Raw genomic sequence first — 12,738 nt, 5'->3', positions numbered from 1 at the left:
AGGCAGTTTGCATGTCAAGATGTAGATTAAAGGCTTTGGGTTTTAAAATAAATAAAATATCCATGTTTTAAAAGCAAGTTATTTAATTTGTGTATGAATAATTCTGAGAACATATACAAGCCCTAAGAAAATCCTAACTGTTCAAACTTGTAATCAGTAATTAATACTCAGATCTCTGATTTAATAAAATGTATCACAGATAATTGCACATTTGGAATATTATGGCATCTGAAAATGTCATGTTATGAATGGCAATATCCAGGGAAGTTTTAATTGTTTAAATATAGAATACAGAAAGGTATTCCTATAAATTCAAATTGTAAGATTGGACAGGCATCCAGGGTTTTTGCCGCCCATTAATGCTAGAGAGATTGAGTGTATTTTTTTGGAGTTTTTGCTAAAGCACATACAACTGTTCTGTGGAAAGAAGTGCTTGATGTATCAAATGGCTGGTTCCATATTTTTGTAGAAAGTTCACCTAGTAATCTAGAACAATATAGCAATTAGTACAATCTCTATTACATCTCCATTTAAGGAACGTTTGGAAATGTTGCTGTCAATCTTTTTGATATAACCAAACATATTAAAGTTTTTTTTCAATTCACTAATGCAACAAAACTGAGTATTTACCATTTAAGAAAAAACATGGATTCCATGTGGGTCTGATAAGATTAATGCTAGAGATTGTCTACTCCAGGAGAATATAGAACAAGTGAGTATAGCCTTTGATAAGGAAGCAGGCATTTATGATTATGTTGAGGAGTCTCTGCTCTCAGGGTCATGAACTTCTAGAATTCCCTATACCTTTTGGAAAGTATCGCAAAGATAAGCCATGGCATTGTTGTACGGTAGAGTGGGTTAGACGATCTCACAGATTCATATGTCTTTATGTTCATAATTTTCAGACAGTTGGTAAAATAAGAAAATATGAGATACCATGTGATATTGGTGTTTCTTTCCACTGTACCTTACCTACAGCAGAACTGCAGGCAGTTTATCTGTTGCTTCACAAATTATATATTTTTATTTTAACGTACAATACTTTCGGGAAAATTGAAAATAACTAATTAAAAGGTTAGCTCAACAAAAACCTTAATGAACATATATTTGAAAACTATCTGGAAGGTTTTTTTGCATTTCTGCTATGTCAATTAGCTCAAGATAATATAATACCCTGGAATTAAATCAATTAAAAACAAATTAAGAACATACATTCTGTTTCATTCATTAAAAGAACTAGCCAATCTAACCTACTTTCTATCTTCACACTTTATTTTAAGGTTTTTACGATTCTCTTTCTGAAAATGTCACTTATGTGGTTATGTTCTCTACATTTATATATTGCAGCCATGCAAATGAGTGATGGTCAGCTTCACAAAGCTGCTGGTTTACAACAGCACTTGGGACAACTACATTCATTGCAGAATAAAATATTAGGACAGCCAGAGATGCACAAAATTTCACAAGTAAGTTGCAGTATTTTATTTGTTTTAATGTCTAATATAAATGTTGTATTTTATAATTTCTATTGCTAGCAAAGATGCAGAGTAAAAATTGTCAGCTTTGTCACCAAGTTATTGAAAGTGTCTGAAAATGTGATTATTACCATTGAAGTGTGATCCTAAAGACTTGTGAGGACTGCTTTTGATATTTTCAATCCCAAATAATAAATAACAGTATTAAACTGCTTTCCTTATTTGATTAGTCCTCCAATTTTGGCCTCTTGATCATTGGCACACATGCCTTTAACTGTTAAAGCCCTATGCTTTGTAATTTTGTCCCTAATGTCCTCTGCCTTCTTATCTCTTTTTCATTCTTCAACGATTCAATTATACTTTATTGTCACATGTATCTAAGTACCATGAAATTTTGCAAACAATGCACAAAGTATGCAATAAATTTCAAAAGCGCCTTTTGTGCAAGTAGTTAAAATATAGGTATTGCGGGCCATTTCATGGTTTTACTGTGGGATATTTAAGAACAGTTTTACACAGATGGACCTCCTTAAAGTGATAGAACATTGCAATAGTTTTGAATTTGTTTAGAAAAGAAACATTGTAAAATGAATAGTTCTTACATTTTAGAATAGAATAGAATGAATAGAATGCCTTTTATTGTCATTCAAACAAACAAGGTTTGAACGAAATTTCATTCCTACAGTCATGACATTACAAAAAAAAACCAAGACACACACATAACACAATTTACACAAACATCCATCACAGTGAATTTCCAACAACTCCTCACTGTGATGGAAGGCAAAAGTCTTATCTCTTCCCTTTGTTCTTCTCCCGCGGTCCAGCAGTCCAACTGCAGCGTCGAGGCGACTGGGGCTCACGATGTTAAAGCCCCCGGCGGGCGATGGTAAGTCTCGCGGCCGTTTAAGCCGCGCCGGACGATGTTAGGCCCCGCTCCGAGTCATTTAAACCCCTCGATACCGGCAGGAGAAGTTGCCGTTGCGGGAGCTCCAAAAAGCGGTCTCCCACCAGGGACCTGCGAGCTCCCGATGTTCCTGTCCACCGGGCCTGCGGCCGGAGCCTCCGAAGCTCCGAAGTCTGGTTGCAGCCGCACGCTACCACAGCTCTCCCCTGTTCCGAAGTCGGCCAGCTCCGCAATGGCGAGTCCGCAGGTTCCGCGATTGGAGCACTCAGGTTGGTTCCGGTTGGAGGCCGCCGCCGGAACCAACCGATGTTAAGTCCAACGACACCGGAGATCCGACAGGGAAAAAGTCGGGTACCCGTACAGGGAAGAGATTAAACGGTTTCCCCTACCCCACATATACACAGCTAAAAAATAATAAAAATTAGAACCAAAAACACATCTAATGGGACAAAAAATAAAAATAAAAAGACAGACAAACTGCAGTCGAGCCGCTGCCATTAGGTGTCGCCACACTCCATTTTGGATTACTAGTAGATTAACGAATAGGTTCTTAACTAATTTATTTAAGTTTGCTTGCTTCTTCAGATATTAAGGAATACAAGTTTTTTTTTTTTTTGTTTGAATTTTTAGTTTGCTGTTGTTTAGCAAACTTCAATTCATGGGTCTCTTGTTACACGTAATTTTAAATGTTGTTGTCTGGTGTGGTGTATGTAATTATAAATGGGTCTGAATTATTCTACAATCATATATCCCACATATATTTTAGTCTGCTGGTGGGAGGTATGTAAATTCATAATTATTGACATCCGATGAAATTGTTTGAATTGTTGACGTTTGTTTCATTTTAGTTTGATGGCCAGATCATGGGACAGAAGAGACCTGCATCAAGGCAACTTACTAAAGAAAATTTGTACGTACATTTGTTTAGTGGTATACTGAAATATTAAGAATTTTAAAGCAGTGGCTTTAATAGTATTACCAATATATTCTGTATCTGCCTATCCCATTTGTTCATGATTAAATCACTTCTTCTTTGGTTTTGTTCCAGTGTTGCCTCTCCTGTACGTTTGATGCTCTAACTTCATTTTGAGTTATTTGTGGTCTTTGCTTCTCTTAGATGTTATCGTTATCCTCAGTATGAGGTTTGTGTGCACCTGGTGCATGACTGATTTTGGTTAGGTTGGATGTCCATTGGCAGAATTAGTTTAACCATTTCAAATAATGTTACTTCTCATACTCTGTTCTCAAATTCATGACCATTCTGAATTCAAACATCTCTACTATTAATTGGTTTCTTTATGCTCCTTTTCCATTTCATTGATTGTTTTTCAGATCAGCCAGACCCACAATTAGTTCAGCAGATTCTCACCCTTCTCTCATTAGATTTATCGTCTTCAAAATTATCCACAATTGCTTCTTTGATTTTGTGCAGCCCTACATTCTCACTTGTTAGTTTTGAATCAATCTTTATTACATTTTTGAATTATTTCATTCCTCAAGTCAAGTTCTTCGATTTTATGGCCATTTCTATCACACTGAGAGGTCAACTAGAACATCCATCATTTTAACTAATCTTTATTGCTCGTTTTTAAGACTTGAGAATATTGTAATCAATCAATTAAATTGTTCCATCCACATTCCACTTGAACCCACAACATTTAGTAGAAGTCACTAATAATAAGCTATGCACCACTGCACCCGGCATGGTGTTTTTGATTTCATTCATTTAAGCAATAATTTTTGTCACAGTGTGCTCTTCACGTCATATTGTCTTAATAGATTGTGCAAATAATAGTTTTAATTAAATGTTCATGTAACTCATCGTGGCAATATTTTTATATTCTGTGCAATTAGTTATTTTTTTCCATGTGTAAATTATTGTAATGTCTACCACAACAATATTGACTTCCAATTTCTGCATCATCCCTTATATTTGTGCTAATGTGTCTTGGACTGTAGTGAAATAAACTACATCAGCCTGATCATTGTCTCTATTTGTCCAGATAGAGCTAGAGCCGATCTTCAATCAGTTAGGATTAGAAGTTAAATGACAGACTGCTAATTTACTTAATTTGTTAAACTGTAAAGCTGTTACCACAGGTACATGTCAAGAACTCAGCATTCTCCATTAATGTTCTCCCAAAGCATAATTCAGTTTCTCCCCATCATTCCCAAGCTATTGTGTTGCTGCAGATAAAGATTTGTGTCGGGGTTCTCACCATGTGTGGTTTTCACTTGCCTCAAAACTGTTCATTTTCCATTAACAACAGACATTTCTTTGGTTTGATATTGTTGATAATAATTTTGTATGTGATAAAAGAAGACAATATTTTTCTGATACCTCTGTTGTCAAAAACTATTGCTGTAGATTTAACACAGTATATAGGAGGACTCTTGACTATTGCTTAATTTTAGATGAGCTTCCAATGTAAAGAGGTTTTGAAAAATATTACATAATTGGTAAGTTGCCTATTTTACATTTTTTATCAAAGAATTCTTCAGCAATTACAAGAAGAACAAAGAAATGTTCTGCAACCTGACTATAAAACACCGTTTAAGTCACAAGAAGATGCCATGCAAAGGCTTCTGCCATATCATGTGTTTCAAGGGAATCTCCCTAACAAAGAAGAATTTCAGAAAGGTAAATCTCCTGAGTATTTTAATTACATTTTGTGTCTGATGTACTGAGGACTAATTTTATATAGCGACAAGTAGAATCATAGAAATATTATAAGTTGCAGTATTGGGCATTGAAATACAATCAAATAAACTATTATTGTTGCATATTGTAAGGCTGAATATGAAACTGGGTCAGAGGTTGAGCATGTATTTTCAGATGAGAAAGCCTTGGATCACATGTTTTTTTAATACAAAGATTCATCTGGTTTGATTGCTATAGAAGAACAGAAAACAATCACACTTTGGGAAATATAAGCCAGGGCAGGACATACACAGTCATACACAGATATGGCCCTGAGCAATGTTGTAAAACAGAGAAACATAGTGGTACATAGTTACCTCACAATTAAGGTATATGGCATGCTTGCCTTCATCAGATGGGGCATTGAGTACAAGAGATGGGATGTCATATTACAACTGCACAAGACATTGGTGAGACCCCACCTGGAATATCGTAGTTTTGAAATTTATGTTAATTCGAATTGTTCTTTGATATCTTTATACTTGTTCAAATGCAGGAGTGCACTCAGGAAGCTGCTTCCATCGTTTTATACTTACATTCTAAAGGATAGGGAAGTTTCTTTTATAGCAACACTTTCTGTACACATTTATTTTTTTACTCAGTTTCAATTTATAGGTTTCAGTAATAGGCAAACATCTGTATATAGATCGTCACAGAATACACCAAATTCCCAAATTCTCACTGGACCCTTGATTCTCTAATGTATTCAGCAGATTTTGCTTGATTATTAGCATCCTAAAAAAATAACTTTAAGGCAAAGTTCAACTTGGGTACAGTGGTTTTACTATCGGGTGACGCCCGCAATGGCCGCCTCGCCAGCAGTCTGTTTTGCCCCTTCTCTGTTTTTATTATTTTAAGTATGTCTTGAATGTTTGTTTTAATGTCCCTTGGTATGTTTTATGTGAGTGGTGCGGGGGGGGGATCGGGGGAAACCGTTTTCAGTCACTTACCTCGACGGTGATGCGATTTTTCTCCGTGTCGCATTTCCGAACCCTCCCTCCCCCTCCCCCCCCCTACAAAGTGGAGTGGCACGGCCTTTCCTGGTGACGGCCCGGAGCTACAAGCCGCGGGTGCATCGCGGAGCCTGGGATCTTTTGCCGAGGATCGCCAGTGTTGGAGCACCGACCACGGGGCCTGTGGAATTGAACACTGTGAAGCAGAGGTTTGAAGAAGCGGCTGACTCGGAAGCTCCATGTGTGTTACGATCCATCCCGACACTGGAGTTTTGATCATCCCGACGAGAGCAGACCGTCGACAACGGTCCCGTTCAAAGGCACCGACCACGGGGTGAACAAAGGAGGAAGATGACTGAACTTTATTACCTTCCATCACAGTGAGGAATGTTGATTCCACTGTGGTGGATGTTTATGTTAAACTTAATTTTATGTGCTGTGTGTATTTTTGCATTTTATTTAGTATGGCTGCATGGTAACTCAAATTTCACTGTACCTTAATTGGTATATGTGACAATTAAATTGAATCTTGAATCTTGGTGTGAATCAGTACATTAAACAATTGGAACATTAAAAAAAAATTCAATGTAGATTCATAGAGTTCTGTTCCATCGACTTGTACTTGCTTTGGGATGTAAGAATAACAGATAATTTTGGCTAGACGTTAATGTATTTCCTGTCTGAAGACAGACCGACTCAGATGGTGATGAAATAATAAAAAATCTTAAACTGCTTTATTCTGAAGATACAGAAAAAACCCATAATTAAATTAATTATTTCCATAAAGATCTGTAGAGTATAGAGACCTTCACTAGGCAATATTACTTCAAGTAATTTTTTGTCATTCTCCTGCATTGCATTCCATCCTTCCAGTGCACTGTCTGAATGCTTTCAAAACTCTGGCTCAACCAAGATTACTCACCTTAAACCTATGCTCTCCAGTTTATCTATACCTTATCCTTATCCCTCTCATGATTTTATAAACACATGGAAAGAAGCTGTTCCTGAGTCTAGGGTTGTACATTTAAGTTTTTGTACCTTCTGCTGGACAGGAGCAGGGAGAAGGAATGACTGGGATGGGACACATTTTTGATGATGTTGGCTGCTTTTCTGAAGCAGCATGAAGTGTAGATTGAGTCAATGGTGGGAAGTCTGGTCTATGTGATGGACTGGGCTACTTTTCCAACCCTGCAATTTCTTGAGGTCTTGGGCAGAACTGTTCCCAAACCAATTTGTTATGCAACCCAACAATATTATTTCTATGGTGCATCTGTAGGAGTTTGTGAATGTCATTGCAGACATGCAGAATTTCCTCTGTCTCCTCAGAAAGTAGAGGTGTTGGTGTGCCTTCATAGCTGTCGCATCAAAGTGGTTGGTCCACGAAAGATCCTTGGTAATATTAATGCCAGGATCTCAACCATTTCCATGTTGGCACCATTGATGCTGATTGGGGATTGGGACTGAATCAATGCTTCCTGAAGTCGATAATTAAGTCCTTCATCTTGCTGACATTTTGGGAGAGGTTATTGTTCTTAACTACACAACTATAAAAACAAAATGGAGAGGCTTGCCTCTTGCAATAATTTTGTAAGGCTGAAAAACAATTAACATTTGGTTGTTTAGAGGGATGGAACAGGATGGACCAAAATAGTTCATTAGCAGCAAATACATGAGAGTATTGGCTGCCAGTTGAACGAGACTCCGTATACTCATTTCATTTGAAGTCAGCGGAACTGAATGTTCGACTGCACTCTCAAACTGCTTTACTGTGATTGACTGAAAATTAGATTTTCCATCATTGTACTTTGATTCCTTATTAACTGCATTCTTTTTTTTTAAACCAGTGGATAATGAATTTGAAGATGTTTCTGTGCAACTGCTGAAGCGCACCCAGATGATGCTCAGCAAATATAGAAAACTGTTGTTGGAAGATGCAATGGTAAGTGCTATTTAAATACCTATTGGACAATATACACCCTACATTTTCCTAACGGATAAAGTACAGCTGCAGGAACATGATAAATGTATCCAATTTGAACTATACACTAAATCAGAAATATATTAGCATTATCAACATTTCAGTATGAAAGTATTGAACATTATTTTGAAAAATTATGCTAATCATTATTTGTTTGGCTTTAGCGAATAAATCCCTCTGCAGAAATGGTTATGATTGACCGAGTGTTCAATCAAGATGAGAAAGTCGCCCTTATCCAGGACAAACGATGTTCCTTGGAGGATTCCGGTAAGTACTGTAGCTTGATAATTGGAAGTTTGTATAAATATGTGCAAAAATAAAAATGTATTTTAACATACTAATTTCTATTAACAATGAAAAGTTAAAACATTGGTAAGTGCTGACAGTACTGAGTTTGTAAACTTCTTTCAAGGTCCTGACCAGTCCTATTTCACTGTGAAGTTTTTGGATAGAGGCTGATCATCCTCTATTTGTTAACAGTGGGGAAATAATATATACTTAGTCCTGCGATTACTAAGATACAGAGAAACTTAATTTAAGAATATAGATCAGAATATTCAAAATGTAATATTGTTGTCAACCATAAATGAGGAATTTGATAAAATGATTTGTGAAGCAGAGGTCAGTTTTTCACTAACTATCCTGGTTAACTTTTTTGATTTGTTAATTGTAGGTACACATTTTGTGGGTAGATGAAAAAAAATCCAGCAGTTGAGGCAGGGTGGAGCGATGGGAAATTGGTCAGCTTGGATACCTCTGCTCTCTTCTACACTTCTAATTTCTTACAAGGAGAGACAGTGCATAGAATATGTCTGTCTAACAAGGGCAAACAGGTGCACAATGAAATTTTTTCCTGAACACTTGCTATCATTGGCACTCCAGCAATGTAATGCTAAGTATGCCAGTATGTTTGTCACCCTGGATGACAATAGTAATAAAGTAATATTTTTTAATTTTAGAAGTTCACAAATCACTTGGAGGCCAACTGTTTTCATTGACAGAGATAGTCTTGTGAAAGTGCTTTAAAGGGATATACAGCCACTATTCTGATTTAGCCTTTATAGATTAACTGACTTGTTACTGCTATGTCAGCACATTTGTATTTTTACTAGACAAGTTAAAAAGCTCCATTTCAGCAATTGTGATTTAATTTATTAATGTAAATGTTATATTGCAATAATTTGTTATCACTTTCCCCCCCTTTTTTAATTTAGATGGCTATTTGGCTAAGTTTTGCTGTTCCTCATCTGTTTTTGTGAAATCTGCTGCTGAAGCACAACAACTAACTGATGATACGGTGCCACACAAGTCTTTAGACATTAGCACCAGGCATTCTACACCAGTGAATACTACTATCAACCAAAAAAGTGAACCGTCCCGATTGGTCCATTTAGTATCTTCTGTGACAAGTGGAATGAAAGCAGCCACAAATTCTTCCATTGACAGTCCTTGCATTGTTAAATCATACAGCAGCAGTAAGGAGCTCAAACTAACAATCAAACCAGAGACAGTGTACAGAGCTGGAACACAGAGTAAATCATCAAAAACTCCAGAATGGTCTGATACTGGAAATGAAGGTGGTAAAAATATTGCTGGCTCTACATCTGATTATGCCAAGGTTCAAAGCAAAAAAGCTTGTGAACCTGTTGTTGGAACTACCAAAATTTGTGACAGAGAAGAAAGTAGGTTCGACAACGAGAAAAAGCACAGTCATTCTTGTGATAAAGTCAATGTAATGAAGGAGGGACAGAACCCAGTTATTAATCAAACTAATAATTCCATTAAATTGGAACATGATGTGGGTGACTCTCAGTTGCTTTGGCATGACCAGTCACAAGACAAGAATGCTAAAAATTCTAAACAACAAGAATTTACATGTGTGCAAATTAAAGACGCAAAAGAAGCTCAATGTGACACATCGCTCCATGAACATTTGGAGAGTGCAATCAATAGTATTTTGGATCTACAGCAAGCTCAGAAACCTTCTGATAATGCAATCATCAAAAATAGCTCATCTGAAGTTGAAACTCCTCATTTTTCAGCCTTAGCTCCTGTGGAGAACTATGTAGAAAAATGTATACCAGATCATAATGAAGGCATCAGAGAAACAGACTCCATCTTGGAAGCAGCGGTAAATAGCATATTGGAATGCTGATAATGTGACCATAAGGGAACAGAAATAACAGATTGTCTGCTGCATTGATAACATAGGGATAAAGATGGGAAAAATAGCACATTACTCAATACTGAGTACAGGCTTTTGGTGTTCCTGGAAAGAGGATGAATGCAGTAGAAACTAGGAAATAGATTTATTTTGAAGTATGGCTAGTTTGAGCTTAGGAAGGTCTATTGTAGTTTGTACTTTGAAAATAATTATGGTGGCACAAGGTGCGCATTAAGTCATTTGTTTAAAAGTTGTCAAGAAGAGATATTTAATTTAATTGTTTTTTTTAAGGCTCTAATTTCATGTAAAATGCACTCTTCAATTTCAAGAGTGATTTTCAGTTTGGTAGAAATTTATGTTTTTTTTAATTGATACTTTAATGTATAAGTGTTGTTTTGGGGTTACTTTTGTCTTTCATATTATGTAAGAGTTTTTGAGAATGGAGTGCCAATAAGTTAAATCTTGAACAGTTAATGAACAACATTCCCACTTAAGTCAATTTAAAATTGGAGTTCTTGATAATGAGGTTAAAGCCCACTTCACTATTCATTTTCCATTTTTAATACCACTATGATTATATAATGAAGGCAACTTTAGGTCTTAAAGACCAAATTGAAAGCACAGTGTGTGTATCCATACTGTGATTTATCAAACTGTAGATCTAAAAAGTGATGATTCCATTCCCATTTTGTGGACTTTTATTGTTTTTGTCTTGCACATGCAACAGTAAGCTTCCTTGCATTAGTGAAGAGCACAAAATACACATTAGATCAGTTAGGCCTTACAAACTGACATCACATGAGATAAAACATCACTTATGAACTAAATGGTACAGTGTCTTTTATTTTAAACTCTGATTTGTGTAGTGTTCAGCTCTGGTCCTCATTAGAAATGCTTTGTACACATTTTTAAAATATTTATAAAGATTTTTTGTAAAAAAAAGAAAAAAGGAAATGTCAAAGTTATTTTTGTTAAGTTAGTTCAGTACCTATATATAAAGCATGGTAAAACATGATCAGAGTGAATTATTAAGAAGTATTTTAGTTAGATGCTAATGAAACACTGAATCAACTTGTCAAATGAGCCAAAGAATTCAACAAAACTAATTTGTGTTGGTCTTTTAATTTATTGATTATCTCTGTATACAGATTTGTAGCACTGCAGGCTAGTGGCAACCATTTTTCAATATTACAGTTTATTTGAATATTGTGTTGTAATTATTTATTTTGATATTCTTTGCATGGAAAAAAGTAACAGAGTGATAGGTGTAACTAGATAGTACAGTAACATTAAGAATCTTTGAATTCTTAAATGATGGCAGAAGATTGGAAAAATTGTTTTGTGATATGGGGTTATTTCTTATAAAAGGAAGTATGCTTTGTGAATATTTGTTTAACTGCTTTCCTGCCAAAGATGAAACCTTCTTAATTTTTGTCATGTATTTTTAAGGTTAGTAAATTGAAGATATGTATACACATAAAACAACAATAGTCCTTGAGTTGAATCCCCAGCCTTAATTACAATAAACTAAGGAAATGGCATGTTTCATTTATTATTACATTTGTAAAATCCCCCGGTCATGTGAATTTTGTTTGGAAACATCACATTGTTTAACCAAAAAGAATGTTGCAAACCACCTGTTATCTAAAGCAATGATACTTCAAATGCAACTAAGCTGAATCCGAATATCTACCTCCCTGAGATACAGTTATTTAAAAAAAAAAATCTTATCCTTAGTTGCCCCAACATTCATAGCACAACCTGAGTTGAAGTGATAAGAGTGCTATTGAAAGTGTCACTGAGCAAACAAATAATTTGTTGGAAGAAACAGAAACAGAAACAACTGTTTACTTATCTCTCACTATATTTGGATTTGCCACTAGCATTCAGGATACTTACAACTGCACTTCAGAGGTAAAACGCATGTTCAAAATAGGGGTAAGTGCCAACCCAGTGTATCCAAGCTGGGTGGGGGCAAGAGTTTATAGATTTCCCACCAGCAGATCAATTGTGTGTGCTAGTTTTAAAGGCAAATGCTCCCCCTTGGTTCAATCACAAAGCTCCTTTGTAAATGATGAAGACAACAGTAGACATGGTTTATATGACTTTAGAAAGGCTTTTGACGAGGACCTGCATAGTAGGCTGGTCCAGAAGTTTGTCACAAGGGATCCAAATTGTGCTAGTAAACAATCCAAAATTGGCTTGGTGAGGGGAAGCAGAGGGAAGTGGTCGGTGGGTGTGTTTCTGATTCAAAATCTTTAAGAAGTTCTGCAGAGATATGTGATGGGAATTTGTTGTTTATAATGCATATAAATGACCCGGATGAGAATAGGTCGTCTGAGCAGTAAAAGATGACACGAAACCTGGTGGATCCATAGATAATTTAAAAAGTGTCTAAGGATATAGTGGAACATAGATCAGCTGGAAAGTTAGCGAGAGCAATAACAGATGGAATTTAATTTCGACAAACATGACAAAATGCACTTTGGAAGCGACCCTATCAATGTTGATGTACAGAGAGATCTCAGGGTGCAAGTCCACAGCCACTTTCAGGTGGAAG

General features: G+C 36.1%; 1 protein-coding gene across 3 annotated transcripts in view; it reads left to right on the top strand.

The window, feature by feature from the left end:
* Positions 1-11,721, top strand: part of bicral (BRD4 interacting chromatin remodeling complex associated protein like) — a 77,747-nt gene extending 66,026 nt beyond the window's left edge. For all 3 annotated transcript variants that reach the window (XM_033025572.1, XM_033025574.1, XM_033025575.1), the window contains exons 7-12: positions 1,348-1,466; positions 3,231-3,292; positions 4,875-5,023; positions 7,881-7,975; positions 8,179-8,281; positions 9,229-11,721. In XM_033025572.1, coding sequence (XP_032881463.1) covers positions 1,348-1,466; positions 3,231-3,292; positions 4,875-5,023; positions 7,881-7,975; positions 8,179-8,281; positions 9,229-10,169 — 1,469 coding nt within the window. In that variant the 3' untranslated portion in view covers positions 10,170-11,721. The remainder of the gene's footprint in view (positions 1-1,347; positions 1,467-3,230; positions 3,293-4,874; positions 5,024-7,880; positions 7,976-8,178; positions 8,282-9,228) is intronic.
* Positions 11,722-12,738: the final 1,017 nt, after the last annotated feature.

This window comes from Amblyraja radiata, chromosome 8, assembly GCF_010909765.2.
Source record: "Amblyraja radiata isolate CabotCenter1 chromosome 8, sAmbRad1.1.pri, whole genome shotgun sequence".
NCBI lineage: Eukaryota > Metazoa > Chordata > Chondrichthyes > Rajiformes > Rajidae > Amblyraja > Amblyraja radiata.
This window is presented reverse-complemented; position numbering and strand designations above follow the sequence as displayed.